General features: G+C 47.5%; 3 protein-coding genes across 10 annotated transcripts; 2 read left to right on the forward strand and 1 right to left on the reverse strand.

Moving 5' to 3' along the window:
* Positions 1–1,229: 1,229 nt before the first annotated feature.
* On the forward strand, positions 1,230–9,364 carry LOC309336598 (uncharacterized protein). 2 transcript variants are annotated; one of them, XM_081852604.1, is made up of 4 exons: positions 1,230–1,421; positions 4,257–5,009; positions 6,009–6,132; positions 7,789–9,364. In XM_081852604.1, the coding sequence occupies exons 1-4, from the start codon at positions 1,260–1,262 to the stop codon at positions 9,063–9,065; spliced, it is 2,316 nt and encodes a 771-aa protein (XP_081708730.1). In that variant the 5' UTR covers positions 1,230–1,259; the 3' UTR covers positions 9,066–9,364. The 2 variants fall into 2 exon arrangements, with proteins under 2 accessions (XP_081708730.1, XP_081708731.1); XM_081852605.1 differs by having other exon boundaries at positions 4,260–5,009.
* Positions 6,111–27,886, forward strand: LOC309336869 (uncharacterized protein). Of its 4 annotated transcripts, XM_081853321.1 has the most exons (6): positions 6,111–6,129; positions 13,675–13,713; positions 19,979–20,042; positions 21,009–21,550; positions 24,689–24,818; positions 25,817–27,886. In XM_081853321.1, exons 3-6 carry the CDS (start codon positions 20,033–20,035, stop codon positions 26,662–26,664), a joined length of 1,530 nt encoding a protein of 509 aa, XP_081709447.1. In that variant the 5' UTR covers positions 6,111–6,129; positions 13,675–13,713; positions 19,979–20,032; the 3' UTR covers positions 26,665–27,886. The 4 variants fall into 4 exon arrangements, with proteins under 4 accessions (XP_081709447.1, XP_081709446.1, XP_081709445.1 ...); XM_081853320.1 differs by lacking the exons at positions 6,111–6,129; positions 13,675–13,713 and adding an exon at positions 19,539–19,715; XM_081853319.1 differs by lacking the exons at positions 6,111–6,129; positions 13,675–13,713; positions 19,979–20,042 and adding an exon at positions 19,539–19,715 and having other exon boundaries at positions 25,820–27,886.
* Positions 15,247–18,413, reverse strand: LOC309336704 (uncharacterized protein). 4 transcript variants are annotated; one of them, XM_081852901.1, is made up of 4 exons: positions 18,302–18,413; positions 17,430–17,905; positions 17,075–17,195; positions 15,247–16,749 (listed from the first exon to the last, which is right to left on the reverse strand). In XM_081852901.1, exons 2-4 carry the CDS (start codon positions 17,877–17,879, stop codon positions 15,380–15,382), a joined length of 1,941 nt encoding a protein of 646 aa, XP_081709027.1. In that variant the 5' UTR covers positions 17,880–17,905; positions 18,302–18,413; the 3' UTR covers positions 15,247–15,379. The 4 variants fall into 4 exon arrangements, with proteins under 4 accessions (XP_081709027.1, XP_081709024.1, XP_081709025.1 ...); XM_081852898.1 differs by having other exon boundaries at positions 15,247–16,752; XM_081852899.1 differs by having other exon boundaries at positions 15,247–16,752; positions 17,430–17,900; positions 18,302–18,403.
* Positions 27,887–27,941: the final 55 nt, after the last annotated feature.

Here is a 27,941-nt window from a genome sequence, read left to right on the forward strand (position 1 = left end):
CAGTTCATTCTCTTCTGGATCAGTGCCTTAATCCTTTGTAGATTCTGTATAACACAGAATAACCATTGAGGTGTCCCCAGATGTTGTTGTCCAGTTCCCATCAGCTTCAGCCAGCAGGGCAGACAGTCAAGGAAGATAGAAACTCTAATCTGGACCTCACCACCTGGACTCTGCTGCCCTATATCCTTCCCATTGAAACAACCGTGAAAATAAATTTTGGACGCTATAGATTTATCCTGGTCTGGTGCATGCAATGTCTTTTGTTTTGCAGCTGTGTGATTTGTGCTCATATTGTATTGTGGTGGCCACAGACTATAAACAATAAAATTTAAAGATACGGTAGATTAAACTGCAAAAATAAGTAATAAAATAATAAAACGATTTTATTTTTTTTGGTCCTCACTCCAAAATGGTGAGTGTGTGTCTCCTGGTGTTTTTGGTTATATTGGGGGTGGGGTGGGGGGTGGAGAAGTATAAGGCCAAAACCACTCTCCTCCTCTGCTAAATGGATGCAGGAGACCAGAGGCAGCGAAAGAAAAAGCAGGGAAAGAGAAACCCTCCAAGTGCCACTGTTTAGAATTAGAGAATGGAGTTATCCAACCCCGGCCCTCTGTTTTTTAACGTTTAATGTTTTATTATGTTTTTTATATATGTTGGAAACTGCCCAGAGTGGCTGGGGCAACGTAATAAGATGTGTGGTGTATAAATAGGAAAATTATATTTATGGAAAGGGATGTTCCTATTTTCATGAGAGAAATGTTGGAGGGTTTGGAAAGGTCGGTTGCTGGAGCGAAGTGATTGCATGATCCCAACCAGCAGAGCTGGGAACTGGACTGCCTCCTCCAGCTACACATTCGGGCTGCAGGCATAGCTGTCAACCTTCCCTTTTTTTGCCGGAAATTCCTTTTTTCCAGCGCCATTTCCCGCTGCTATCCTGTTAGATATCCTGTAGACTGTCCCACGGACAGGTGAGGCTGCTGATCCCTTATTTTCCAGTCTGCTGATCCCTTATTTTCAAATCTGAAAGTTGACAGCTATGGCTGCAGGGAGGCATCGTCCCAGCTTTCTGAAAATATTTAGTGATGAGGAAACCATTGACTGCACATCAGATCACAAGGAGACTTATTTGTGCAACATTCTGGATATCCGAGAAGATGCCAGGTAGATTCCAATGAAAGGATAAATTTTGAGGGACAGCGCAAGGGGGCGCATCCAGCCTGGCAGCCCCCCAGGGCCCAACCCACAGCCAGCGAGCTCCGATGCCCAGAGAGGCAGGAAAGGGGGCCAGCCAGGGGGACTCGAGAGCGGCTGCCCTTTCCTGTCCCCGCCGAGGAGAGCGGAGGAGCAGCGGCCCCGTGGCCTGGCGAGTTTCCCCGGAGAGGAGCCGGATTCCGCTGCAGGGACGGAGCGAGGAGTCCGAGGTGCAGGAGGGGGAGAGCAGGTGGGCCTGGCAGGATCAGGCCCCGAGTGGAGCCAGAGGCTGCAGGGCGCCCCCCCCCAACCGGGCAGGAAGGGGAAGGGGCGCAGCGGAGGGGCAGGGCATCTGCAGGAGGGCACAGGGGCCAACATCTCTGGCTCAGGCTGGCCCGGACCCTGCCGGAGCCCCTGGGGAGCTGCTCCCTTCAGTCCTGAGCTCAAGGGGCAGAATGAGGGCTCCAAGGCAGCTGCTGCTTCCCGAGGGACGATGCATATAGTCGCTCACGGATCAGCGGCGTAGCTGGGGCTTTTGCCGCCCCTCTCCCTGTCCCTCAGCAGGGAGCCCCGTCCTCTTCCACGGTCCTCCCCACGGCGGAGAGGGAAGGGGAGGCGGGGGGGGGAGGAAGAGCAGTGCAACAGGGAGGTGTCCCTCTCACCCTGCAGCCCCCTGACACCCTTTGCAGGCCACTACTCCTGCCCCCCTTCCTCTGCCAGTGCCATTGATAAATCTATCGCCCTCCTTGGTGAATTGGTCTGATCGCCTTTGAAAGCTCTCTTTGCCACCACCATCGTCGCATCTTGTGGCAATGATGTCCATCCGATTCATTTAGCAAGGAAATGGCATATTTTACCTGTCTCAAATCAAGGTACACTGTGCCTTTATTAGTCAGGGCTAATAAAACAGCTGATAGATCCATTCCCTGGAGAACACACCTGAACTTTCCCCCAAGCTATCAAAGCTAGTGTGTCTGCGTGTAGATAAGTGAGAGAGCCTTAAAGCATGTTTTGTTAAAGGTTTTATCTTCCACCTTCCCCAGTAATATGGCTGAGTTTTCAGACAAAGAGTTGAAGTGGGTGACGGTTTTGAGAATGCAGAGGAAAGGAGGATTCTTAAGAAGTGTGGCATATGGAAATGAATTACTGATAATAAAAACGTTGAAGACAGTATTGTAAAAGACTGAGGAAGGCGAAATTGAAATTAGCTATTCATTTTCAGATTATTACTCATTTCTATACTGTTTCATATTTTTCAGAAAAATATCTCAAAGCAATTAAAGGAAAATCTCATTGCAGTTTGTGTCCATAGGATGTTGAGAGCATTAACTCTGTAGATCCAGTTCTCTCCTCCTGATAGTGTCAAATTTGATTGTTCTTTCCTATAGAGCAGGAGGAATGAAACATTTATGGCCTTAAAGCTGCATTGATTCTGGAGGCCACATTCCAGTGAGCTTTGTGGCCAATGTATGCGCATGCATGCGCACACAGAAAAGAGATGCAGACCATAAAGTCACATGCACACACGCCAGAGGTGCTGCACACACTCACAGACATGCCATCTAGCATACATGCAAGTCTTGCAAACACAATCAGCATGTTTAGACCTTCCAACCCCAGTTCTGGGGTGGGAAAAAATAAGAGCACAAGAAGACCCTGCTGAATTAGCAATGAGTTCTAAGAAAAAAGACCCTTCTGATTGTTCTTTAGAAATCCTCTTTAAAGAGCAGCCAGAGGGATCATTTATCTCCAGATCAGGGCTTCTATCCCATTTCAGCACTGTGCCGATTCCTGCTGAGATTGGAGTTTAAAGGATCTCTCTAAGGGCTCTTTAAGGGACGCGGGTGGTGCTGTGGTCAAAACCACAGAGCCTAGAGCTTACCGATCAGATGGTTGGCAGTTTGAACGGGGTGATCTCCCATTGCTCGGTCCCTGCTCCTGCCAACCTAGCAGTTCGAAAGCACGTCAAAGTGCAAGTAGATAAATAGGTACTGCTCCAGCGGGAAGGTTTCTGTGTGCTGCTGTGGTTCTCCAGATGTGGCTTAGTCATGCTGGCCACATGACCTGGAAGCTGTACACCGGCTCCCTCGGCCATAAAGCGAGATAAGCGCCGCAACCCCAGAGTCATCCGCAACTGGACCTAATGGTCAGGGGTCCCTTTACCTTTACCTTTAAGGGCTCTTTAGACACCTCTATCTCTCTCTGGGACAGACAGAGAGGTTCATCACATGATGAGACCAAGAGATGGAAACCACAGGGACTAGCAGGCCACATGAAGTGGGTTATTTGATTTTGTTGGTCAATATTCCTTCTCTTTGTTTGTTTCTTAGGCTGTGCAGACACCATACATTTAAAGCACGTGGCTTCCCCCAGAAAATCATGGGAACGGTAGGTTATTGCTACAGTTCCCAGCACCCTTAAGAACTTGGGTTTCTTGGGTGAAGTCATATACTTTAAATGTTAGGTGGGTCTGTCACAGCCTTAACCCTATAGAAAGATCTGTTGTTTCTTTTCCAACATGCTAAAAGTTGCAGCCTGGATCAGCATTCCCTGTCCACTGAACAAGCTCAGTCCTCTCACTGGGTTGTTTTTGGATTTCCCTCCTACTGCCTTGGTTCTCCCACCCCCAAATATTATTTGTACTTCCATAAACCTTGGGGTTTTCCCAGGTCTGGATAACTTCCTCTTGTGCATGGGTGGGGCCATTTGGGTGACATTGTCATTCACAGCCTGAACATAAGAATTAGGAGTAATAATATATTTCAAAAACTGACTACAGTGGAACCTCGGGTTGCAGACATAATCCATTCCGGAGGCTCATCTGCAACCCAAAGTTTCCTCAGGCCAAGGCACTGCCCATGCGCATGCGCGCTGTGTGGTTTAGCGCTTCTGCGTATGTGCGAGCGTCGAAACCAGGAAGTAACCCAAAGGTAATCAGAAGGTTACGTAGCCCGAAGGCAATGTAACCCAAGGCACCACTGTAATGGTTAAAAAATATGCTTTTGTTTTTATTCTTGAGTTTTATTCTATACTGTTACTTTACTTTGTGTTGATTTCTTTTCCAGCAGGGCAGTGTACAAATGGAAGAGAAGGGGCCAAGGAGACCCATTCAAAGGGCGAGACTGGAATCCAAAGGGAAAAAATCTCCTGTGGGCCAAGCTGGGACCGTCAGGGACCTTCTGTCTCAAGCAGATTTACATCAAATTAAGCAGGAGGCAGAGGAGGAGCAGCCGCAGCAGCAGCACTGGGAAGCCCAGTGGCAGGATTTCCTGAAGACGATGCACCCCCCTCGTTCAGGGTGGGAAACCCCACAGGCTCCCAGTCCTCCCCTCTCCGGAGATGGTGTCCTCCCGGCCTCCTTCAGGGGAGCTGCGGATGCCAGTCGGTGGCCCAGTGGGAGAGCAGGGGGGACAGACCAGACCCTGCCAGACTGGAGTGGGGAGGCACACGAGGAAGGAGGGGAGCAGATTTCCTCTGTGAAAGTGAAGGAGGAGATCCTGGACGAGGAGGAAGAAGACGCCAACCTGAGGTCGGAGATGGAGCGGCAGAGCTTCCGGCGGTTCTGCTACCAGGAGGCCGAGGGGCCCCGAGAGGCCTGGCTTCGGCTCCAGGAACTTTGCTCCCGGTGGCTGAAGCCAGAGAGGCGCACCAAGGAAGAGATGGTGGAGCTGCTGGTCCTGGAGCAGTTCCTGACCATCCTGCCTGCGGAAATGCAGAGCTGGGTCAAGGGAGGCAGGCCAGAGACCTGCGCCCAGGCGGCGGCCCTCGCTGAGGACTTCCTGCTGCAGCTGCAAGACACCGAGGGGCTTCCGGGAAAGGTAAGTGTCCTCCTCGCACCTGGGTCTCCAGCATCTCATGGTCTCAGGTCCAGTTCCTCTAGACATGGAGGTTCTGTTTAGCTATAGCAGGCACATCCAAAGCCCATTTTGGGAGCATAATCCGGCCCGCCGGTCAGCCCCTACAGGCAGTTCCTTCTCTGGGTTCTAAAAAATGTTCGGCAAATTTGGGGTAAGATCCTAAAAAAAAAAAGCTCAACAACTTCAACCCTAAAAAAAGCTCAAGAACTCATGCATATTCGCTTCATCAAATCTGGCCCCCTTTGGAAAAAGTTTGGGCACCCCTGAGCTATAGTGACAAAGATTCATGGACAGGCCCATCCTCCTCACTGCATTTCTCTCTAATCCTTAAAAAAGGCTTATTAGAGCAAATATCTGGAGGCATTCAAAGCATCTTCAGGGGAATTTGGTTTTCATCAGTATAGCAGCTGTGGCGAAGGAGGTTTCCTTCCTATCACCACCGTCTTCCTGATCTAAATTGCTCCCCCACCCTGTCCAAAATGCTGTTTGCTCCCCGGTGGGGGGGGGGGGATCTAGATTTTTCTTGTGGTTTCAACACTCCCATCTGCAGTGTAAGATTGTTGTAATGTTTGTTGAGATGATGCCCATGTTCAGGACAGGTGATTGTACCTTGGCTTATTAAACATGGAAAGGAATAAGCCATTTATTTATACAAGATCAGTGGGACTCACTTCCTGGTAGGTGTGTATAGGATTGTGGTCTAAAGTGCTATTCAGATGCTGTTTATCGAAATACAGCAGTGTCTCCACTAATCTGCCTTCCAATGTGTTGTGGGGGCTATTGGGTTGTTTTTGTTTTGATTATGTATTTTTTGTTTTTACATATATATATAAAAACAAAATATATATAATATATATATATATATTTACAATATATATATATTGTAATTTTATCCTGGGACCTGCAGTATACAAATTTTAAATAAATAAATCTGGATTTGCACCCGTGTTTCTGTTCCAGGTGTCTTGGCCTGCAGAAGATATTGCTAATTCCCCAAAGTCCGAACAAGATCTGTTTGACACAGCAAACATTCATCTCTCTGCAGAGGTTGAGGAGGAGAGTGAAGAGGAGGCCAGCTTTCTGGGTAACGGATAGGGGTCTGGATCCTCTGGTCGTTTTGCAATTTCTGTGGCGAAATTATCAGACTGCTTTTGACAGTGAAAGCTCTGAAAAAGCCACTTCCCAATCTAGTGTCTTCGAGGGATTTTGAGCTGCAACTCCCAACATCTGCAGCTAGCATTACCTGAAGGGATCAATTTGGGAGAATGCTATTGTGGGGGGAAAGCCCAACTTTCACCCTCCTTTTCTCAGACCCAGATGTGATATGAAATGCCTCTTCGCATTTATTTACCGCGCATGTGTTTTTGTGTGTGTGTGTGTGTGTGTGTGTGTGTGTGTTAACGCAAATAACATTTTCAAGGGGTGGGTTGTTGTCAGCTCTCCTGCAGCTGCCGTTTGCATTGGGAGGAAAGCCTTGAGTGGCACCCGGGTCTCTGCCCTTTAGATCTCTCATTCCATTTTCAGAGCTTGATACAACATGGAGCAAGTGGCTGCTCTGGTTGACTAGGATAGGCCGAGCATCATCTAGAAAAGGGAGAGCTTTTCTAGCTTCAGTTGCAAACCGAAAGGCCTTAGATGCCCTTTGCCACGTTCCTTTTTAAAATTGATGTATTTTATTTAATGCATTTGGTTTATTAAATTTCCTTCTAAAAGAATATAGTGTTATTAGTAGTAGCAGCAACACAGGAAGCTGTCTTTTATCAAAGTCCATTGAGCTCAATATTGTCTACTGTACGCTGACTGGTACCAAACCTTCAGGCTTTCTGTCAGCCCTACCTGGTGAGGTCAAGGAATTAGCTGTTATTATTTCTTTGACCCTGCCGTCCCTCTTGCGAGAGGCCAGGATGGCAAACAAAGCAACGTTAAAACCATAATGCGAAATAAAATACATATAAAATTCAATATGCCAGTGAGCCGTAGATTATACAAATAGTACTACCTTCTTTGGAAGCCACAATACAGTTGTCCCATCGACAAAATAACAAAATGACAGTCTTTTAAAGTTTTCTTCTCCATAAACTTTACTGCCATCAACTAATTCATAAGCACAGTTTATGTACATATGTGTTACATGCTTGCATGGAGAAAGAGGAAGGAGAAGTATTAAATTAAATCACATGTTGTTAGGCTTAGTTACAGAAAGGAAGCAAGGAAGGGCCATAGCTTAGTGGTAGAGCAGTTGTCTGGCATGCAGAAGGCTCCCAATTCCCAGCATCTCCAACTGAGGCTGAGAATGTCCCCGGTCCGGATAATTGTTTACAATGTTCTTTTAAGTAACTTGTACACTTCCCCTATTCTTTTATTCTTTATTCTATTTGTTATCTTCTTGATCTCTGATCTTCCCGGTCATTTTGGCCATTTCAGCATACTCCACCATCTTTGTCAGCCATTCTTCCTTTGTAGGTAGTTTATCTTCCTTCCATCTTTGAGCAAGTAGCATTTGCAAAGCTGTCGTAGTGTACATACGCTCCTTTGGTATTTCTGGACCTAAAATTCGTAGTAAAAAAGGCTTCTGTTTTTCCCACAAATATTCTGACTCATTATAAGGAAGCTTCCTGTGTTCCTAAATGAGTGTGGCAGTATAAAATAGCTTTGATAATTGATCCAATTTGCAGCTTTGAGGGTTTTTCCTCCAGTGTGGAGTAGAGGTGAGTTTTTTATTCTCTCTTTGTTCCGGCAGGCAGCGACCAAGCGTATGAGAATGGGGGCGAGTCCTTCCCCTTTGAAAGGCACCCACAAGTGGGCATCAGCGGAGTGTCCTTGGCAAGACTCAATGGGAAATTTTTCCAGGTTTGTGGGTTGGGAGAGATGCCAGGGGATCAACAAAGTCAAGAAAGCCACCGGGAGAACTCAGCAGAGGTCCAAGCTTTTCTTTGTGATGAGAGCAACAGAGGAAGCACCTTCCCCGAGGGAAGCCAGAAGGCGAAGAGGAAAAGGACAGGCCCTGACTGGGGCAGCGTTTTGCGCCGGAGCTTTGATTTCCCTCGGAACCAGAAGATGCAGAAGCTATACACGTGCACCTACTGCGGGAAGATCTCCAACAACAGTGCGCACATGATTATCCATGAGAGGACCCACACCGGGGAGAAGCCGTACAAGTGCTCGGAGTGCGGCAAGTGCTTCAGCACCAACTGCAACCTTATGAAGCACACAAGGGTCCACACGGGCGAGAAGCCGTACAAATGCTCGGACTGTGGGCGGAGCTTCAGCGACAAGGCCTCCCTTATCGTACACGAGAGAACCCACACGGGAGAGAAGCCTTACGAGTGTCCGATGTGCGGGAAAAGCTTCACCTCCAGCTCCAACCTCATCACTCACAAAAGGGTGCACACGGGGGAGAAGCCGTATAAGTGCTCCGAGTGCGGGCAGAGCTTTGTCCACAGGCCCCAGCTCGTCATCCACATCCGGACGCACACGGGAGAGAAGCCGTACGAGTGCCTGGAGTGTGGCAAGAGCTTCAATCAGAAAGCAGACCTCATTATACACGGGCGAACCCACACCGGGGAGAAGCCGTACGAGTGCGCGGAGTGCGGGAAAAGCTTCATCTCGAGCTCTTACCTCCGGAAACACGAAAGGCTTCACACGGGGAAGAAAACCCAAGCCGGGGAAGAAACCCACAAGTGCAGCTACTGCAGGAAGAGCTTCATCAGCCGGTCCAAGCTTCTCATCCACGAGAGAACGCACACGGGAGAGAAGCCCTTTGAGTGCGCCGAGTGTGGGAAAAGCTTCAGCACAAGCTCCAACCTTGTCAATCACAAGAGGGTGCACACGGGAGAGAAGCCCTATCAGTGCATGGATTGTGGGCAGAAGTTCAGCACGAACTCCAACCTTGTCAATCACAGGAGGGTCCACACAGGCGAGAAGCCCTACGAGTGCTCGGATTGTGGGCAGAGCTTCGGCCACAAAGCATCCCTTAGACGACACAAGAGAATCCACTCGAGAGAGACCACCTCTTGAGTGCTTGCATTGCGGACAAAGGTTGAGACCTGCTCTTCTCACAGGCTTGTAGGAGACCAAGTCAGAGACCATGGGCCTGTCTAGCTTAGGAAGGGCTGTTGTAGAGCACCTGCCTCGCTCGCAGGTGGTCCTTGGTTCAATCCCCGGTGTTGCCAGGCAGGGCTCTGACTGACTGTCTTGTCTGAAACCTTTGAGAACCACTGCCAGGTCACTGAGCTAAATGAACCAGTGGTCTGACTTGGTATAAGGCAACTTCCTATTTCTAGCTCAGAATTGGGTGCTTCCAGATGGTTGTTTACGGTGGGCTTCTCAGGGACTCGGGTGGCGCTGTGGGTAAAACCTCAGCGCCTAGGACTTGCCGATCGCATGGACGGCAGTTCGAATCCCCGTGGCGGGGTGTGCTCCCGTCGTTCGGTCCCAGCGCCTGCCAACCTAGCAGTTCGAAAGCACCCCGGGTGTAAGTAGATAGATAGGGACCGCTTACCAGCGGGAAGGTAAACGGCGTTCCGTGTGCTGCGCAGCTCTCCAGATGCAGCTTGTCACGCTGGCCACGTGACCCGGAAGTGTCTGCGGACAGCGCTGGCTCCCGGCCTATAGAGTGAGATGAGCGCACAACTCTAGAGTCTGGCAAGACTGGCCCGTACGGGCAGGGGTACCTTTACCTTTACCTTAAGCGCTCCTCACCTTATGCCAGCCCATATCCCCGCCCAACCCCCCATTAGTCTAGATTTACCCTTTTCAGGAACTTTAAAAAAGACCAAGCTGTTGTCAGTGACTATTAACACCCATCCTTGAATCACCCGTTTTTCACACTGACTAGCAGTGGCTCTGCAGGGATTCAGGCACCTTCCTGGCCTGCCTGGAGATGTCAGGTATTGATCCTGCAACCTGCATGCAAAGCAGTTGCTCTACTTCTGACCTTCCCAGCTAGAACAGGCATAGACTTGCAGGGTCAGATTTTGAGCTGGAACACGAGGGATTGACGATGGTGCTTTAAATGTAAATGCTGGAAGAATTCATACTGGGGATCTCTTTTAATGGTTAAAGCAAATAAGGACAATTATTGACCTCTCTCATCGCTTAGACTCTAGGCCGGGGTGGGGAACCTCAGGCTAAACGTGAACCTTCAGGTTTCACTGCCTGGCCTTCATAATAATAATAATAATAATAATAATAATAATAATAATAATAATTTATTATTTACACCCCACTCATCTGGCTGGGTTTCCCCAGCCACTCTGGGCGGCTTCCAACTGAATATTAAAAACAATACAGCATCAGACATTAAAAACTTCGCTAAACAGGGCCGCCTTCAGTTGTCTTTTTAAAGTAAAATAGTTGTTTATTGCCTTGACATCCGCTGGGAGGGTGTTCCACAGGACAGGCGCCACTACTGAGAAGGCCCTCTGCCTGGTTCCCTGTAACCTCACTTCTCGCAGCGAGGGAACCGCCAAAAGGCCCTCGGCGCTGGAACTCGGTGTCCAGGCTGGATGATGGGGGTGGAGACGCTCCTGTTATACAGGACCAAGGCTGTATAGGGCTTTAAAGGTCAGCACCAACACTTTGAATTGTGCTCGGAAACGTACTGGGAACCAGTGAAGATCTTTCAGGAGCGGTGTTATGTGGTCCCGGCGGCCACCAGTCTAGCTGCCACATTCTGGATTAATTGCAGTTTCCGAGTCACCTTCAAAGGTAGCCCCACGTAGAGCGCATTACAGTAGTTCAAGCATGAGATAAATAGAGCATGTACCACTCTGGCAAGACAGTCTGTGGGCTGGTAAGCAGCTGCCCTGGACACAGAATTAACCTGCGCCTCCATGGACAGCTGTGAGTCCCAAAATGACTCCCAGGCTGTGCACCTGGTCTTTCAGGGGCACAGTTACCCCATTCAGGATCAGGGAGTCCTCCCTTCCAGCCCGCCCCCGTCTTCCAATAACAGTACTTCTATCTTGTCATTATTCAACCTCAATCCGTTAGCTGCCATCCATCCTCCGACCGTCTCCAGACACTCACACAGGACCTTCACTCCCTTCACTGGTTCTGATTTAAAAGAGAGGTAGAACTTTCCCCTGGCTGCTCCCCTCACTGGCTCCTGCACCTTTCACCAGAAGCATCCAGATCTCACAGGCAGAACACGAGGATGAAAGAAGTAGCCTTATTCATCTAGCCTGGTATTATGCATTCTGACAGGCATGGGCTCTCCAAGCTTTCGGGTGGAGAGTGGGCCTTCCACATCACCTGCTGGAGATGAGCCTTACGTGGGCAAATTGTGCCCTGCAACTGAGCTATGGTGCCTTTTGAAAAGGTCCCGCATTGGGTTCCTGGAATCTCCCATTAAAAAAATATATTTGAGAGCACTATAATTCTGGGGCAATGGAAGCAATGGTCTGACCCGGTCAGTATAAGTTGGCTTCACATTCCCCCCATGGAAAAGGGGGAGGGGGCATGAAGATGGTGCAGACAGGACCTCTCCTGAGCATCTCCGTCACACGTTGTTTAGCAGGTGTTGGTGGCCATCTCCGTCATGGATGCTTTGCATTGCAGGCAGTTGGACGAGAAGACCTTTGAGACCCAATTCCTCAATTCTGTGTGCCCCCTGTTCCCCCTCACTTGTGAACGGAGCCCTTTCTAGGTAGGGTCGGGAAAGACTCTGTGCCTGAAACTATGGAGAGCTGCTCTCAGTCAGTGCAGATGATGGGGGGGGCAGTTGTAGCTTAGTTTGCATGCAGAAGGTTCCCACACCCCCATGAAGGACTGGGAGAGACCACTGTTTGAAACCCTGGGGAACCGCTACCAGTCAGTGCAGACTATTCTGAGCAACATGAACCAGTTGGTCTGGTGTGGTATAAGGTCACTTCTAATGTTCCTAACTGAACTGGCTCTACATAACTACTAGCTAATGTTATTAGGGCGTACAAACAGCAAAGGCTGTTGAAGATGACTCTTAATTGCCCCTCTGTGGGACATCTTTCTTCCCTGAGTTAGGGAAACAACTCTAGCATTTAAAGAATTCACCAATAGTTCAGTGAGGTGATCATCTACTGAGGACATAGTATAGTATTCCTAACCTATGACTTAGAATTATTTTGATTTAAATAACAACAACAATAATAATTACTACATGAGGCTTGTCTGTGTTTTTTCCTCTTTCTGTCTGTTTAAATAAACTTCGTTGATTTTGTAAAGCTGTTTATGTTTTGTTTATTGTTACAGTCCTATTGTTTTGGTGGGAAATTAATTGGGGATAAGTTAAGTGAAGAGGCTTATGTGAAATTTTTATAAAACAGCAAAACTGGGGTAAAATCCATGGTTTGGTGTTCAGGGCTTCGACCCCACCTCTTACATGTACACAATTTCTTAGGTAAAATACTGAATTCTTTTTTTTTTGTAAATTTATTTATTTGAGTTTTTCGAATCAATCAACATACAGCACTTTATGAAGCTGGAAAATGAGTAGCTCCTGTATAGAAATGCCACTGCCATTAGACATTTGACAGTGGAACAGAGTCTCTCAGGAGGTGAAGGACCCTCCTTCAATTGAGGTTTTGTCTGGGTTGGGGGGAAGGGGACAGGGACAGGGAGAGACAGCCCTACACTAAGAAAGCCTAAAGGTGATTGCAGACAGTACTTTGACATCATGCGAGTCATTCAGACCCAGTTTTTATGGATGCCTCTGTGATTGGTGTGTTCGGCTGCCGCACCTTCCATTCGGAAAATTGCAATGGCTCATCCATTTATTGCTCACAACAGGGCACAAAGCTTGACAAATGTTTTGGGGTTGGGCTGTTTTCTCCCCTTTCAGTCATTTCATCCCTGCTGTCCCACTCCCCTTTTCCATTCTGAGCACGTGCACAGGTATTTTTATACCTATGTGTGCACATTGTTATTTTATTTTTTTAAAAAACAGAAAAAGTTTGAGGGCAGAAGAGCAAATGTATTGTTCCTCTCCCATTCTCACACTCCCAGGGAGGGTTAGTAGTTCAGGCGCAGCACACACATTTTTATGCAAGTGGTCCTGGACCTCTGCTTTGGAATCGTAGCATGAACTGAAAACAAGAATTCAAGAAAGCTCATGCAGTGGTAACTCAGGTTAAGAACTTAATTCGTTCTGGAGGTCTGTTCTTGACCTGAAACTGTTCTTAACCTGAGGTACCACTTTAGCTAATGGGGCCTCCTACTGCCGCTGTGCCGCTGCTGCACGATTTCTGTTCCCATCCTGAAGCAAAGTTCTTAACGTGAAGGACTATTTCTGGGTTAGCGGAGTCTGTAACCAGAAGCGTATGTAACCTGAAGTGTATGTAACCCGAGGTACCACTGTACTTTTCCTCACGATTCTGTGGTATGAAAAAACCATTCTGTACCATCTCAAAGACCCTTATATTGCAACGACGACTATGGCATATTCTTATTGTGACTTATTAGCAACTCGTACTTAAAGGCACACTGCCTCTTAAGGCCGAAAGCTACATTTTCCTTGGAGTAAGACCAACTGAATTGAATGAGGCTTACCATTTCTGTGTTCAGTAGAATCATACAGGATTGCATTGCAAACGTCTGACACATAAGTTCTGAGTGCTAATATAGCTGTCATCCTTTTTCTTTTTTCTATTGGAGGTCCTCCTCAAACAGTAGAGCAACATAGTTATAGGTAAGTTTTGTCCATAATAAATTTGTTGATCTGTAAGTCTGTAAGGGTTAAACCACAGAGCCTAGGGCTTGCCGATCAGGTCGGCAGTTTGAATCCCCGCAACGGGATGAGCTCTTGTTGCTCTGTCTCTGCTCCTGCCAACCTAGCAGTTAGAAAGCACATCAAAGTGCAAGTAGATAAATAGGTGGAAAGGTAAACGGCGTTTCCGTGCGCTGCTCTGGTTCGCCAGAAGCGGCTTAGTCATGCTGGCCACATGACCTGGAAGCTGTACGCAGGCTCCCTCGGCCAGTAAAGCGAGATGAGTGCCGCAACCCCAGAGTCGTCCGCGACTGGACCTAATGGTCAGGGGTCCCTTTACCTTTAAGGCAGGGGTGGCGGAAAGTTTTTTTGGTTTGAGAGCCATTTTCCTTTTTGGGCAAACGTCTGTGGGCCAGGGATGAGTGAAAATGGGCAGACCACCAAATGCAAATATTACTTTCTACAATTATACCTCTCTTTGTGTCTTCCATCCCGGGAAGCAAGAGGCATGATCAGAGTTCAAGGACACATTCCAGCCAGGCAAAAGCACTCGGGATGCCAGGAGAGAGTTCCCAGGGCTAGAGAAAGGTCTCCAGGGCCACATTCAGCCCCTGAGGTTCCCTGTCCGTGTTTTAAGGTGACAGGACTTGTGGTTTTGGGGGGCAAGTATATGGTGCTGAATTCCCCTGAGATTTGTATATATTGAACAGGATTGGGGGAAGATCTAGAATTTAATGAGAAAACTCTTTGCGCATAACTCTTTCAGCCATTGCATGTGCATCAACTACATTTATCATCCCTGGAGTCTGAAGTGTGTATGAATTGACACACCCAAAACTTCCAGTCATCCAACTCCAGACAGAGGCTAACAATGGCTGAAAAGAAAACTATACAGAACAGGTATATTGAAAACCTTTAAAAAGAGAGAGGGAGAAACCAACAAACAAACTAATATCAAAATCATCCCAATGCAATACAAATTTTACTAGCTGCACACAATATTTCCGGGGGTTTTTTTTAGTTTTTTTTTAGCAGCAGCTATTTTGCTTCTATTGTTTGTAGGCACCAGCGCTCCAAAATAGTTGAATAAATATTTGGAACTTCTAAGGGGCCAACACCAACCTTTTGGATGCTCAGGCCCAGAGTCCATCAGATAAAACGTTGGAACATTAGTTCAGCACCCATATGTTCAGCAGTGGAGACTGGTGCCCACTGTGACTGGTAGCTGGAAGGCAAGGAGGCCAACACTAGGTGGAGCCAGAGCCCATGATAGATGGAGACACCTAGTTCTGGTTTTGTCCCGATCCGCCCTACTGAGTTTTGGATAATCTTCTGGCTGTTGGAGAGTGAGGTTAGTGCTCCATCTGCCTCCAATGAATTTCAGCAACTAAACTAAATATTAATATGGTGGAATCTAGCAATGACTTAATTTCTATCAAGGAATTTCAAGAATCTATGAGGTCTGCTTTCCATGTGCAATGAATGGAATGTTGCCTAGAGATAAAAAACCCTGTATAGTTTCACTGTTTTTTTTTATCTAGTAGCCGTTGATCTCCAGCATAAACTATTCACACAGTCTAAATTTATGAAGCTTTCACTCCAAACTCTTCTTCACAGACATCCTAAAGGTTCACGTGTAGATTTTCTGTTACGGAAACAGAGGGAATAGTGGACATTTCCTCCTGCGTTTGTATGGTTTCTCTCGTGTGTGTACCCTTTCGTGTTTCTTACAGTCAGAGCTAGAAATAAAGCTTTTCCCACATTCATAACACTCATAAGGCTTTTCTCCTGTGTGGGTCCTTATGTGCTTCGTAAGGGAGGATCTGTGACTTAAGCTTTTCCCACACTCGGGGCACGAATACGGCTTCTCTCCAGTATGGGTTCTCTGGTGTGTGATAAGGTTTGATTTCAAATTGAAACTTTGCCCACAATCAGAGCATTTGTAGGGTTTCTCCCCTGTGTGGGTTCTCAGGTGTTTAGTGAGGGAGGATTTATCGCTGAAACTTTTCCTACAGATGGAGCACACATATGGCTTCTCACCAGTATGGATTCTCCTGTGTGTAATAAGGTTTGACTTCCAATTAAAGCTCTGTCCACATTCTGAGCAAGTATAGGGTTTCTCCCCTGTATGTAACCTTTTATGGTTTATGAATTGATAGCCTGTGCTAAAGCTTTTCCCACACTCAGAGCATTCATATGGCTTTTGCCCAGTGTGCTTTCGCTTGTGGATAACAAGGTCTCCTTTCTGATTGAAGCTTTTCCCACAGTCTGAGCATTTATGAGGTTTTTCTCCTGTGTGGGTCCTTCTGTGCGTAAGGAGATGTGATGCCTGACTGAAGCTTTGCCCACATTCTAAACACTTATACGGTTTCTCTCCCGTGTGGATCCTCTGGTGTTTACCAAGAATTTTCCTTTGACTGAAGCTTTGTCCGCACTCCCCACACTTATATGGTTTCTCCCCCGTGTGGATTCTGACATGTGAAACCAGATTCCCTTTCTGACAGAAGCTTTGCCCGCACTCTGAACATTTATATGGTTTCTCTCCTGTGTGTATTCTTTTGTGTTTTGTGAGGTAAGACGTGGTATTGAAGCTTTTCCCACACTCGGAGCACTCGTATGGTTTTTCTCCAGTGTGGGTTCTCTCGTGAACAAGAAGGTCTGCTCTCCTGTTAGCAATTTTCCCACAGAATGTGCATGTGTACAGCATTTTCTGATTCTTAGTTAGGTCAACGTCCTGACAGAAGTTCTTTCCACACTCTGAGTCCATCTGTATTGCCTCATGCCTCAAGAATTTATCTTGGAAACTTCCTTTGCACGAGTCACTGTTACCTTCCTCACAAAGTAACCTGTATTCTGGCATTGTCCACTGACGGTACTCCTGCTTGGATTCTTGAACTGCAGGCATCTCGTCCACCTCGCCACCCAGGAAAAACACCCCTTTAGCTCTTTCCAAGGATATTCCACTGGTGTCAATTTGCTTAAGTGGAAAAGCCTCCTTTACGCTCTCCCACTCTTGGCCTACTGGAAGAAACAGAATAAGGGCATGAGTTAGAAAAAGTTTTCTCAAAGAAATAAAGTGAATTACCCAATCCTCTACTCTTAAGACTGAGTTTTTCCTTTAAGTGATGTAGCCAAAAAGCTACCATCCACACATCAACAGGCTCAGGGAAACCCAAAGGTGTGCAGAAATACAAGCCTTACAAATGTGTCCTGAATCTTCCAGCGTTCAGGTTTGTTGAATGTCCCTGAGTCATAGTGTTAAAAGAGAGGGAGAAAAACTTCTACATATCAAAAGCATCTAGAAGTTTCCAAATAATACTAACTTTCGAATTCAAATCCTTACCCAGCAAGCTGGCCTCTTCACAACCCTCCTCCTTGACTTCCAGAGGAATTTGGCCCTTCACAGGATTTAAAATTAACTTGGGGTAATCAGCTGCCACGTCTTCAACGGATCCTGGTGGCATCTGAAATAGAAAGGGAGGTGGGGAGATATAAATTAGAAAGTAATTCTGATTTCTTGCAATCACCACTCCACCTAGCACTGAGGGAACAACCATGCAGGACAACCTTCATGGGGCTGTGTCAAGTCCCTATAAAATGGAGTGGACAGAAAGAGATTTATTGCACAATACGAATGGGCAGAAGGGAAAGGTTGAATAAATCCTGGTTGCAAAGCTTCCCAGAGTGGGCTAAATTACCTCTGAGGCCTCCTTGGCTCTTTGGCCAGTGAATTCTTTGAAGTAGCTGCTGACTGTGTCCTCGTCCTCCAGAATCTCTTCCTTCACTTTCACTGAAGAATCCAGGCTCTCTTGGCTGAGGCCTAGCAGGGTGCTAGACATGTCCCCTCCTCTGTGCTCCAGGCCGCCCTCAGCTCCTTCAAAGGAGACCTGGAATCCCTCAGCACCCTCTCCTGAGGTGGGCTCAAGCAGCCATTGAGTTTTCCTCTGGGACTGAGGGGCCAGCATGGTCTCCATGAATCCCGGCCACTGGCCTTCCCAGCCCTGCTCATTCGGTTCTTGCTTAACAAGCTGTGGAGCAGCCCCCATCAGAAACTCCCTGGTGGCTCCCATTTGGCAGGTGTGGGGTTTGCCTCTTCCTGCATCCAATCGCTCGCCTGGTCCAGGTCCTGGTGGTTCATGTACTTCCATTTTTTATTCTCACTGAAGCTTCTGGACTAGAAAAGAGAGTTTGCATTAAGAAATGTAGATACTCAGGTGGGGATTGAACCTGGAAACTTCTGCCTGCAAGGCAGGTGCTCTGAGTTGCTGTCCTCCCCCTGTATCTAGAGAGCCACAGGTTCCCCACCCCATACGCTTAAGGCTGACACTTGGTTAGAGGAACCTTGTTTTCTCTCCAGCGTTTTTGCATCTCTTAGCCTTGCTCCTTTCCCAGTTCAAAGAGGGCGCACTGGTGCACAGACAACCCGCAAGATCTGGGTACTTTGCATGTCTTCTCCCTGTTTGCAACCCTGACCGGCCAATTGCAATCCCGTCCCTTCTCTGCAGTTTCTCTCCCTCTTTCGCCTCCCAGCTGATCTCTGCCTTTCCGCTTCATCCCCTATTCAACTTACCTCTCGCTACTGTCTCCAGTGCTGGCGATTCAGATCCCTGGAGCCAAAGTCTCCTAAGGCAAAATATTCCCCCCCCCCGCCCCCAGCTATTTATTGCACCAAAGCTATGGGGATGGGCAGGAACAGGAAGTCAATGCCCCTCCAAGACGCACCCACCCCATTGCCTATCTAGGAACGGGAGAGTTGTCGGTTTAACTCTTCCCTTCGACACAAAGATTATTGGAGGCATTGTACACCTTTTATTAATGGGTGGTGGGGAGCAGAAGTTTTAGACTAACCCCTTTTGATTCATAATAAATGTATCCTCTCCCTTAGCCTCCATCTCTCCCTACTTCTGTATCTGTAGGCGTGTTGCTATTGTTTACTTATTTAATTTGCAGAGTTTTGTACAGCATCACATATACTAGCAAATACCAACTTAAAAAATACATCGCAGTGTGCATGTCGTGTGTCCACATGCTGCATTCAAGTGATACACAACCAGTGTACTTGGTAATACAAGAGGAGTGTTCACATGTTACATTCGATGAGTGCACAATCTGTGCAGTATACCTCTCTGTACACAAGTATTTGACACGCGTACAGTTGCTAATGTGTAGCGTTTCACAAGTCACAGCCTGGACACCTTTTTTATGCAGCAGCTGTGATATGCAGATCAACAAGTGTTCAGTGTAACGTGCGAACAAGCCTTCTGTAAATCAGGGATACACCTGCTCCTTCTGGAAAGCTTTCACACTCTTTGTAAGGCTGTAATTTGGACCGTGATGATAAGATACCAACCAGCGAGTTCAATACTGGGTTTAAGTTTGTACGTAACCCGGGAGGCCGGGTGTTCTTAAAGGCTGCTTTGAATAATACTGAACAAAACAAGGAACCATAAATATATTGCACAGTCGGGGAACTCAGAAAAGACAGTACCAATTTGTGGGTGTCTGCAGAGGGGCTTCAATGGGCATACACTTACCTAGGAGTAAATCTCATTGAACTTAATGGGACTTAACGACTGAGTAGACAAGCACAGGTTGGGATTGCAATGTGGTCCTTTTGCTGGACAGGAAACACCTAATCAGGCAGATGGCGCTCATTCCCTTTTTTTTTTTTTTGCAAAATTGCGAGTTCCCGAATGGAAACAGACTTTCCAACATTAATGATCTGGGGGCGGGGGACGCACCAATGAACTCCAGCGTTTGCTGCGAGGCACTGAAAGAGTTAAAGGGCACTGAACGAGAGGATGCCTAGAGTGGCCGAGTGTGTGTGACAAATTGGGGGAGAATTGAGGAAAGCAAAGCCACTTTCCCCTCCTCCTTTCTTTTTTAATTGAAAAACACATCCCTCCCCCTTTTGGATTTCTTATCCTTGGAGCCATTAGGGGGCTGCTGCCAAGGGCGAGCAATGCAAAGCCGGCCTGAAGCAGGTGAGTTCAAGGAAGGAGGGCAGGGGGAGTGGATTGAGCGGAATCTAGCAGAAGGGGATCTGCTGGGAGAGCAAGCAGAGGGTGAGAGATGAGACTCTTCAGCAAGTGCCCTCGGGCTCAGTGGAGATCAGGGCTTCCACCTCTCCCCAAGGGCGTCAGATCAGATAGGAAGGACCACTGATATTGGTTGTGAAGGAAGAATGGGTGCTGTGCTAATCACAAATTGTATTTATTTATTATCATAATCTTCATCATACCTTCAGGATCACCGCACAGCATATGTGCTGGTTCAGACAATTGGATCCGCAGAACTGGCAATGTTAACAGGTGCCACACATACTCCTTCCTCAGCTGTAAGAAATTTATCCTTTAGTGTGGCAGGGGCAACATGTTGGAGATCCCTACCTGTCTGCCTGTAATAATAATAATAATAATAATAATAATAATAATAATAATAATAATAATTTATACCCCACCCATCTGGCTGGGTTTTCCCCAGCCACTCTGGGCGATTCTCAACAGAATTACCAAAAACACGATAAAACACCAAACATTAAAAACTTCCCTAAACAGGACTGCCTCTAGTTATCTTCTAAAAGTCAGATTCTGTTGACATCAGGCAGGCTGCCTTCGCTGTGCTCTTTGCAGCACCTGCTTAAAAACATTTTTGTTTAGTCAAACCTATCCAGACACATAGATGCTGGCATGTTTTAATATCTTTCACTGTTGGTTTTTGTCTTTGTTTAAATGTTATTTGCTGTTTTTATTGTTAATTTTAATATTTACTGTAAGCAGAGGTTTCATCCCAGCCTCTTGCTGTAGAGCAAGGTTTCCCAATCTTGGGTCTCCAACTGTTTTTGAACTTACAACTCCCATCATTCCTACCTAGCAGGACCAGTGGTCAGGGATGATAGGAATTGTAGTTCAAAAATAGCTGGAGGCCCAACTTCGGGAAACACTTCTGTAGAGCATGAAACTCTTAACACCTGGAACCCTGGAGAGCTGCTGGCAGTCTGCCTTGGCATAAGGCGGCTTTCTGTATAAACCAGGGGCCCTTCAGATATTGTTGAACGCAGTTCCCATCAGGCCCCAGCCAGCAAGGCCAACAACCAAGGATGATGGGAATTGTAGTCCAGCAATATCTGCAGGGTCACATGTTCCCCATCCATGAGTCATGGACGGTTGATAGCACATATGCAATATTTTTTATTAATAATATGTGTCTATTAGGGGAGAGTAAACATGCCCAGTTTTCATCGCCTGTTGCTTATTGGCATTGCTTTTCTTTTCCAGGAATAAAAATGGAGGAGCAAGACCTGAAAACGGAGGAGCAAGACCCGCAGGGCTGGGAATCTCAGCGGCAGAAGGTTTTGCCACTGCAGATGCAGGCCCCATTTTCAGGGTGGAAAAGCTTGCAGGTGCCTCAACAGGTGTCCATGGGAGTTCATAAGGATACCCAGGTCTCTTTCAGCAGGTGGCCTAGTAGAAGGGAAGATTCTCCTGTGGAAGTGAAGGAAGAGATTCTGGATGAGGATGCCGCCAGCTTGGAGATGCGGCGCCAAAGCTTCAGGCAGTTCTGCTACCTGGAGACTGACGGCCCTCAAGACGTGTGCAATCATCTCCAGGAACTCTGCTATCGGTGGCTGAAGCCAGACAGACACACCAAGGAGCAGATTGTGGACCTGGTGGTTCTGGAGCAGTTCCTGACCATCCTGCCCCAGGAGATGCAGAGCTGGGTCTGGGAACGTGGTCCGGGGAACTGCACGGAGGCTGTGGCTCAGGTGGAGGATTTCTTGATGAAGATCCACCGGGAGGCCATGAGAACAGAACAAGAGGTGAGGGTTTTGCATGCTGTTCACCTTAATGCACCTGTGGACGGCAGTGGCAGCATAAAAAGAGACCTGTAGCGTCAGGACAAAGGTCCATCCAATCTGCTTTGCATGCAAAAGGTCCCGGGTTCAGGCCTCGGCATCTGTAGGGCTGGGAGAGTCTCTCACTGAAAATCCTGAAGAGCTGTTGCCAGTCAGTGTCGTAGACGATAGAGCCAATAACCTAAAAACCCAATAACCACCCTGTGGGGATGTTGAGGAAAGTAGAAGAGGATATGCTCTACATGGGGCTACCTTGAAGGTGACCCAGAAACTGCAATTAATCCAGAATGCGGCAGCTAGACTGGTGACTGGGAATGGCTGCCGGGACAACTTAACACCAGTCCTGAGAGATCTGCATTGGCTCCCAGTACGTTTCCGAGCACAATTCAAAGTGTTGGTGCTGACCTTTAAAGCCCTGAAGGGTCTTGGTCCAGTATACCTGAGGGAGCATCTCCACCCCCATCGTTCAGCCCGGACACTGAGATCCAGTGCCAAGGGCCTTCTAGCAGTTCCCTCATTGCGAGAAGTGAGGTTACAGGGAACCAGACAGAGGGCCTTCTCTGTAGTGGCGCCTGCCTTGTGGAACGCCCTCCCTTCAGATGTGAAGGAAATAAGCAGCTATCTTATCTTTAAAAGACATCTAAAGGCAGCCGTGTTTAGGGAAGTTTTTAATATTTAATGCTGTATTGTTTTTAAAACTCGATTGGAAGCCGCCCAGAGTGGCTGGGGAAACTCAGCCAGATGGGTGGAGTATAAATAAATTATTATTATTATTATTATTATTATTATTATTATTATTATTATTATTAAATATTATCCCTCCTCACTCATGCTAGTGAGCAAGCAGCAGAACACATTTCCTGGCACATTGCTGGAAGCAAGTTGATGGATTCGTTAGCATCATTTAAATTGAGCAATCCAGTCTGACATGTCCAGTCTGGATTTGTCCTGGTAATTTCCCCCCCTTTATTTCCCTCTTAAAATAATAATAACATGACAGTCATGTTTAAAAGTAAGAGTAAAGTTGACTTACATTCACTTCACAATATTGTCCTGAAGGCAGGCTTTATCTTGTGGTTACAGTTACATTTGTAGAGAGAAGAAGTCTGAGCTGGCCCTCAGACTTTCTTCCTTGTGGCTTCCATCCTCTGTAAGGATGAGCCGTGTGCTGCTGGCTAAGAGCCAGAAGAGAGGAAGATGGCAAAAGAGCAGAAGAGGAAGATTGCTGCCTGACTAGCCCTTTTTATAGGGTCTGCTAGGGTCACGCCCATCTATTTGGTCACACACACACACACACACACACACACACACGTTGCTCCAGAGCTGGTATGACAGGAAGTCCTCCCTGTCTGGAGCAACATTTCCCTGTGTGTCCACCCTAGGCAAAAGGAAATGTTGTATTTAACTGCTTCAGTGATGATACATCTAACACGCCCACCTCCCCAACTCATTTTAAAAGAGCATTGGATGTCAAACAGCCAAAGCCCTGGTTAAATAGGAACATTTTTGCCTGGTGCCTACAGGTGTATAATGCAGGTGCCAGACAAACCTCCCTGGGGAGAGCATTCCACAGATGGGGAGCCACCGCCGAAAAGGCCCCTTCTTGTGTTGCCACCTTCCAGGCCTCACATGGAGGAGGCACACAAAGAAGGCCCTCAGAAGATGATCTTAAGGTCTAGGAAAGTTCATATGGAAAGAGGCAGTCCTTGAGGTATTGTGGTTGCATTGCACCTTGTACCCAGAGGCGTCTTTCCCATAGCGCTTAGTGGTGCGTTGCGCCAGGGTGCCAGCCTCTTTGAGGCGCCCCAGCAAGTGGGGGAGCTGCGCAGCTTTGCTGGTGGCCTCCCCTTTCCCTGCATACCCGCCAGCTGCGCCCCGCCAACCATATGGCTGGCAGGCATGCAACTTCCCTCCCAAGCTTCTGCGGGGATCACTCTCCTCCCGAGGAGGCTTGGGAGGGAATTATTATTATTATTATTATTATTATTATTATTATTATTATTTATACCCCGCCCATCTGGCTGGGCTTCCCCAGCCACTCGGGGCGGCTTCCAACAAAATGTTAAAATACCATAATACATCAAACATTAAAAGCTTGCCTAAACAGGGCTGCCTTCAAATGTCTTCTAAAAGTCTGGTAGTTGTTGTTCTATTTGACAACTGGTGGGAGGGCATTCCACAGGGAGGGCGCCACTACCAAGAAGGCCCTCTGCCTGGTTCCCTGTAACTTGGCTTCTCGCAGGGAGGGAACCGCCAGAAGGCCCTCGGCGCTGGACCTCCGTGTCTGGGTAGAACGATGGGGGTGGAGACGCTCCTTCTGTTATACAGGACCGAGGCTGTTTAGGGCTTTAAAGGTCAGCACCAACACTTTGAATTGTGCTTGGAAACATACTGGGAGCCAATGTAGGTCTTTCAAGACCGGTGTTATGTGGTCCCGGCAGCCGCTCCCAAGCCTCTGCGGGGATCGCTGTCCCGCAGCGGCATGGGAGAGAGGTGCGCCCCCCAATGGCTGGCAGTGTGCAGCTACGGCCACCCCAACACTATCCGTGGTAATTTGGGGGCGCTGGGTGAATATTTGCACCCCGGCACCGCATCTGCTAAAGACTGCCCTGCTTGTACCTCTCCTTCCGGCAACTTCTGCAGCCAAGCTGGTGCCAGATGTATTGCTCTGCTTTCCTTTGGACCACATCAGCAATGTTGAGAGAGTTTTTTTGTCCTCTGGGTATCCCAGGACCTCCATGTACACCACCCAGGCTTGTGCTCCAGGCATGTAGCTCTAGTGTCAATTATGCAGCAAAAACAACACAGGAGGCCTTGGTTTCACTGAATACGCCACTGTTTCTCGAGAAAGGCAGATGCCAACATCAGAGACTTCCGGAAAGGTCACTTTAGCCCAAGATTTCTTTGAAGAAAGTCTGTATAAAGGTTAGCAAATAAATATTTAGCACATTGTCACTTAGCTCAGGTCCACCTACACAGATTGACAGTTGCTCTCCTGGCCCTTTGTGAAGGTAGGGTATTGAATTAGGGACCTTCTGCTCTGCCTCTGAGCTGTGACCCCTGACAAGGTGATCCTGAACTGTGTGCCTCTTCCTGTTCCAGGTCCCTGGCCTTTCAGAAGAAGGGCCTGTTAACTTGCCCACGTTGGAGCAGAATTCATCAACCACCATGGAAATCCATCTCTTGCTGGAAGCCAAGCAAGAGGGCGATGATGGGGAGACCAAGTTGGTGGGTAAGGATTTTATTATGGCTAAATGTTAACGAGTTTCTTTTCCTGAGGTTGTTTCTGTCATTCCATCTCCAGCACTGCTCTTTGACGGAATTATTGGCTGTCCTGCACAGAAACCTCTTTCTGTGGGCCTGTTTAGGGAACAGCCCTGTATTGGGAAGATTTTTAATGTTTTATTATTTTTTTATATATGTTGGCAGTGGCAACCCAGTCAGATGGATGGGTACTAAAAAATTTGTTGTTGTTGTTGTTGTTGTTATTCGACCACTGGCTCCGTTCAGGTTTCATGCCACACAATAGTTTGCACTAACCATGGCTTAGAACCCAAACCACAATTTCAGCTGCCAGCAAGGAAACCATGGCTTAGAGCTGATTTTCCACCTTAGTTTTGGGACTACAAAACATGGACTTTTCAGCTCAGGACTACAACTCCCATCAGGCCCAGCCAACACAGCTGGTTAATGGGAATTGTAGCCCACAACAGCTGGGAGTACCAGGTTGGTGAAGAACCCTGCCAGAGCAGTAAATGGAGCCAGTTCCTCTGAGGAGCACTTGAGAGGGGCACGGAGGGCTGGGGAGGGGTCTGGGGGTAGGGGAAGAATGAGGAGAGTCATGAGAACCAGATAAAGAAGGCCACAGGCCGGAGTCACTCCACTCCTCCTAAAACCAATACACCACATTAGCTATCCTGTACAGTGGTACCTCGGGTTACATACACTTCAGGTTACATACGCTTCTGGTTACAGACTCCGCTAACCCAGAAATAGTACCTCAGGATAAGAACTTTGCTTCAGGATGAGAACAGAAATTGTGCAGTGGCGGCACAGCGGCAGCAGGAGGCCCCATTAGCTAAAGTGGTGCTTCAGGTTAAGAACAATTTCAGGTTAAGAACGGACCTCCGGAACAAATTAAGTACTTAACCCGAGGTACCACTGTATTATTATTGAGGCAATATGTAAGGTAAGAAGAGGTAACTTAGGTTGTTTTTCGATGTCTTCCAGCAGGTGATATGCAAGTGAGGATGAAGGAGGAGGATCCTGAGCTGGAAAGACTTGACTGCATGAACGTTGACACAACATCCTTGAAAAGTGCAGAAAGCCTATCCCTCCAGGCCACTGAGGAGGAAGTGAGGGATATAGGTCAGCAAAGACCCATACATCACCAGGAAGTCCATCTGGGAACAGCGGCAGAAAACACTGTTCATCCCAGGGAATGTGATGAAAGGCCCTTCCAAGGGAGGATTCCTGGGTGTAAGAGAGAAAAGATGTCCTCTGACACTGGGAAAAGCCTCTCCCAGAACTTGGTCCTTCTCAATCGTCAGAGGATGCAGAAGGGAGAAAAGCCCTTCAAATGCTCATACTGTGGGAAAATCTCAAACGGAAGGACGAACCTGATGATACACGAGAGGACCCACACGGGGGAGAGGCCCTACGAGTGCTCAGAGTGCGGGAAAAGCTTCAGCACCACCTCGAACCTCATAAACCACAAGAGGGTTCACACGGGGGAGAAACCATACACATGCTTGGCTTGTGGACAAAGCTTCAGCCATAATGCGTCCCTGATAAGACACAGGAGGACCCACACGGGGGAGAAGCCGTACGAGTGCTCAGACTGCGGGAAAAGCTTCATTCAGAAAGGAGAACTGATTGCGCACATGAGGACCCACACTGGGGAGAAACCGTACGAGTGTGCTGAGTGCGGAAGAAGCTTCAGCACCAGCTCTCACCTGATAAGGCATAAGAGAGTCCACATGGGTGTGAAGCGATGGAACTGCGTAGACTGCGGCAAAGGCTTCCATCAGAAACTCAGCCTTATGAAGCACAAGGGGACCTACACTGAGGAGAAATAATAAAAGTACAGAGCAAGGATGAGGGAAACTGTGGTTCTCCAGATGTTTGGGACTCGCACTAGCTAAGTTAGCATGACCCTATGTTTGGGAATGATGGGAGTTGTAGTCCAGCAATATCTGGAGAGTCACAGGTTGCCCAAGAATATGGGTAGAGGGCTTTAGGTAGAAATCCATATTGTCTTGTTTCCACGATGGAGGTGGACAGAGAGAGGCTGTGATCAGCAGCTCAGGAATAGCTTGGTCCTTACAGTTTCTAAAAACATACAAATAATGTGTGCAAACATAACTTTCCCAATCTTCTAACCGTGGTTGGAGATCACTATCATGGCACAGATTCACTCCCTGTCTCCTCTATAGTACACCCTGCTTCTTTCCCTCAGTGGACTTAACCATAGCTCAGGATTGTGTCTATCTGTAGCTCGTGTTAATCAGGATTTGCACACCTGCAGTAGCAGCAGCAAGACGCGTACACGTACAGTCAATTAAAGTTGGTTTTACTCCAGAAAAACCATGCCACTTGTCTGGAGCTCTCTGCCCCCATGACTTATAGCTACCCTGATGACGACTCAACTAAATCCTCAGCGTTGTTTATCTTCCTCAGGAAACAATGCAAAAAAACGAAGCTCTTCTGTCGCTTCTGTGATGTCAATATCCCCTTTTCTTGTACCCCTCCTCTTCTGTGTTCTTGCACGCTAAGAGGTTTGCAAACTGGTTCGAACAAGCTATTGTCTGCTAAGTCCTGTGTTTCTCTGGGCTGTGAATTCCCCCCTGCCCTTTCCTCTGATCTTCCCATGACAAACCTCCCTTCGTCCCGTGGGCTGCCGTCCAAGCCTGGCAGCTGCTGCTGTTCACTTGCTGGCTCTAGCCTGACACCTGCTTAAGATTCTGGTTGCAAAGTCTTGTCTGAAGATAACCATGGTTAGAATTAGTGCTGGTGTCGACGTAACACTGCACCATGGTTAGCTCTAAAAAAAAAAGGAGGAGGGGACAAGAATTCTGGTGAAGGGGGAGAAGATTCGGGTGAATGGAGAGTCTGTGAGCACATATTTTGCACCCAAAGCATGGGAGAATGTTGCTGCTGGCACAGGCTGCTCTCTAAGCACACCCTCCGGAACAGACCTCAAATATTTATATTATTTATTTGCAATATTAACTGTCAATATAAAAAAATATGCTGTGGTGGTGAACCATGCAAAATCAAGAATAAATTTGCCTTCGAAAATCCAAATGCAAATGATAAATCACTATATCAGATTACTACTTTTAGATCCAAAGAG

Source organism: Podarcis erhardii (genome assembly GCF_964252035.2).
Source record: "Podarcis erhardii genome assembly, chromosome: 2".
Lineage (NCBI taxonomy): Eukaryota > Metazoa > Chordata > Lepidosauria > Squamata > Lacertidae > Podarcis > Podarcis erhardii.

Excerpts from the sequence above, each read along its gene's own strand:
- LOC309336598 (XM_081852604.1), top strand. The coding sequence starts at position 1,260 with ATGCCCAGAGAGGCAGGAAAGGGGGCCAGCCAGGGGGACTCGAGAGCG. Across the intron at positions 5,010-6,008 it reads CCGAGGGGCTTCCGGGAAAG|GTGTCTTGGCCTGCAGAAGA; the intron begins GTAAGTGTCCTC and ends TTTCTGTTCCAG. Across the intron at positions 6,133-7,788 it reads AGAGGAGGCCAGCTTTCTGG|GCAGCGACCAAGCGTATGAG; the intron begins GTAACGGATAGG and ends TTGTTCCGGCAG.
- LOC309336704 (XM_081852898.1), bottom strand. The coding sequence starts at position 17,879 with ATGGAAGTACATGAACCACCAGGACCTGGACCAGGCGAGCGATTGGAT. Across the intron at positions 17,196-17,429 it reads GAGCCAAGGAGGCCTCAGAG|ATGCCACCAGGATCCGTTGA; the intron begins GTAATTTAGCCC and ends TTTCTATTTCAG. Across the intron at positions 16,753-17,074 it reads TGAAGAGGCCAGCTTGCTGG|TAGGCCAAGAGTGGGAGAGC; the intron begins GTAAGGATTTGA and ends TGTTTCTTCCAG.
- LOC309336869 (XM_081853318.1), top strand. The coding sequence starts at position 19,694 with ATGCAAAGCCGGCCTGAAGCAG. Across the intron at positions 21,551-24,688 it reads CCATGAGAACAGAACAAGAG|GTCCCTGGCCTTTCAGAAGA; the intron begins GTGAGGGTTTTG and ends TTCCTGTTCCAG. Across the intron at positions 24,819-25,816 it reads TGGGGAGACCAAGTTGGTGG|CAGGTGATATGCAAGTGAGG; the intron begins GTAAGGATTTTA and ends GATGTCTTCCAG.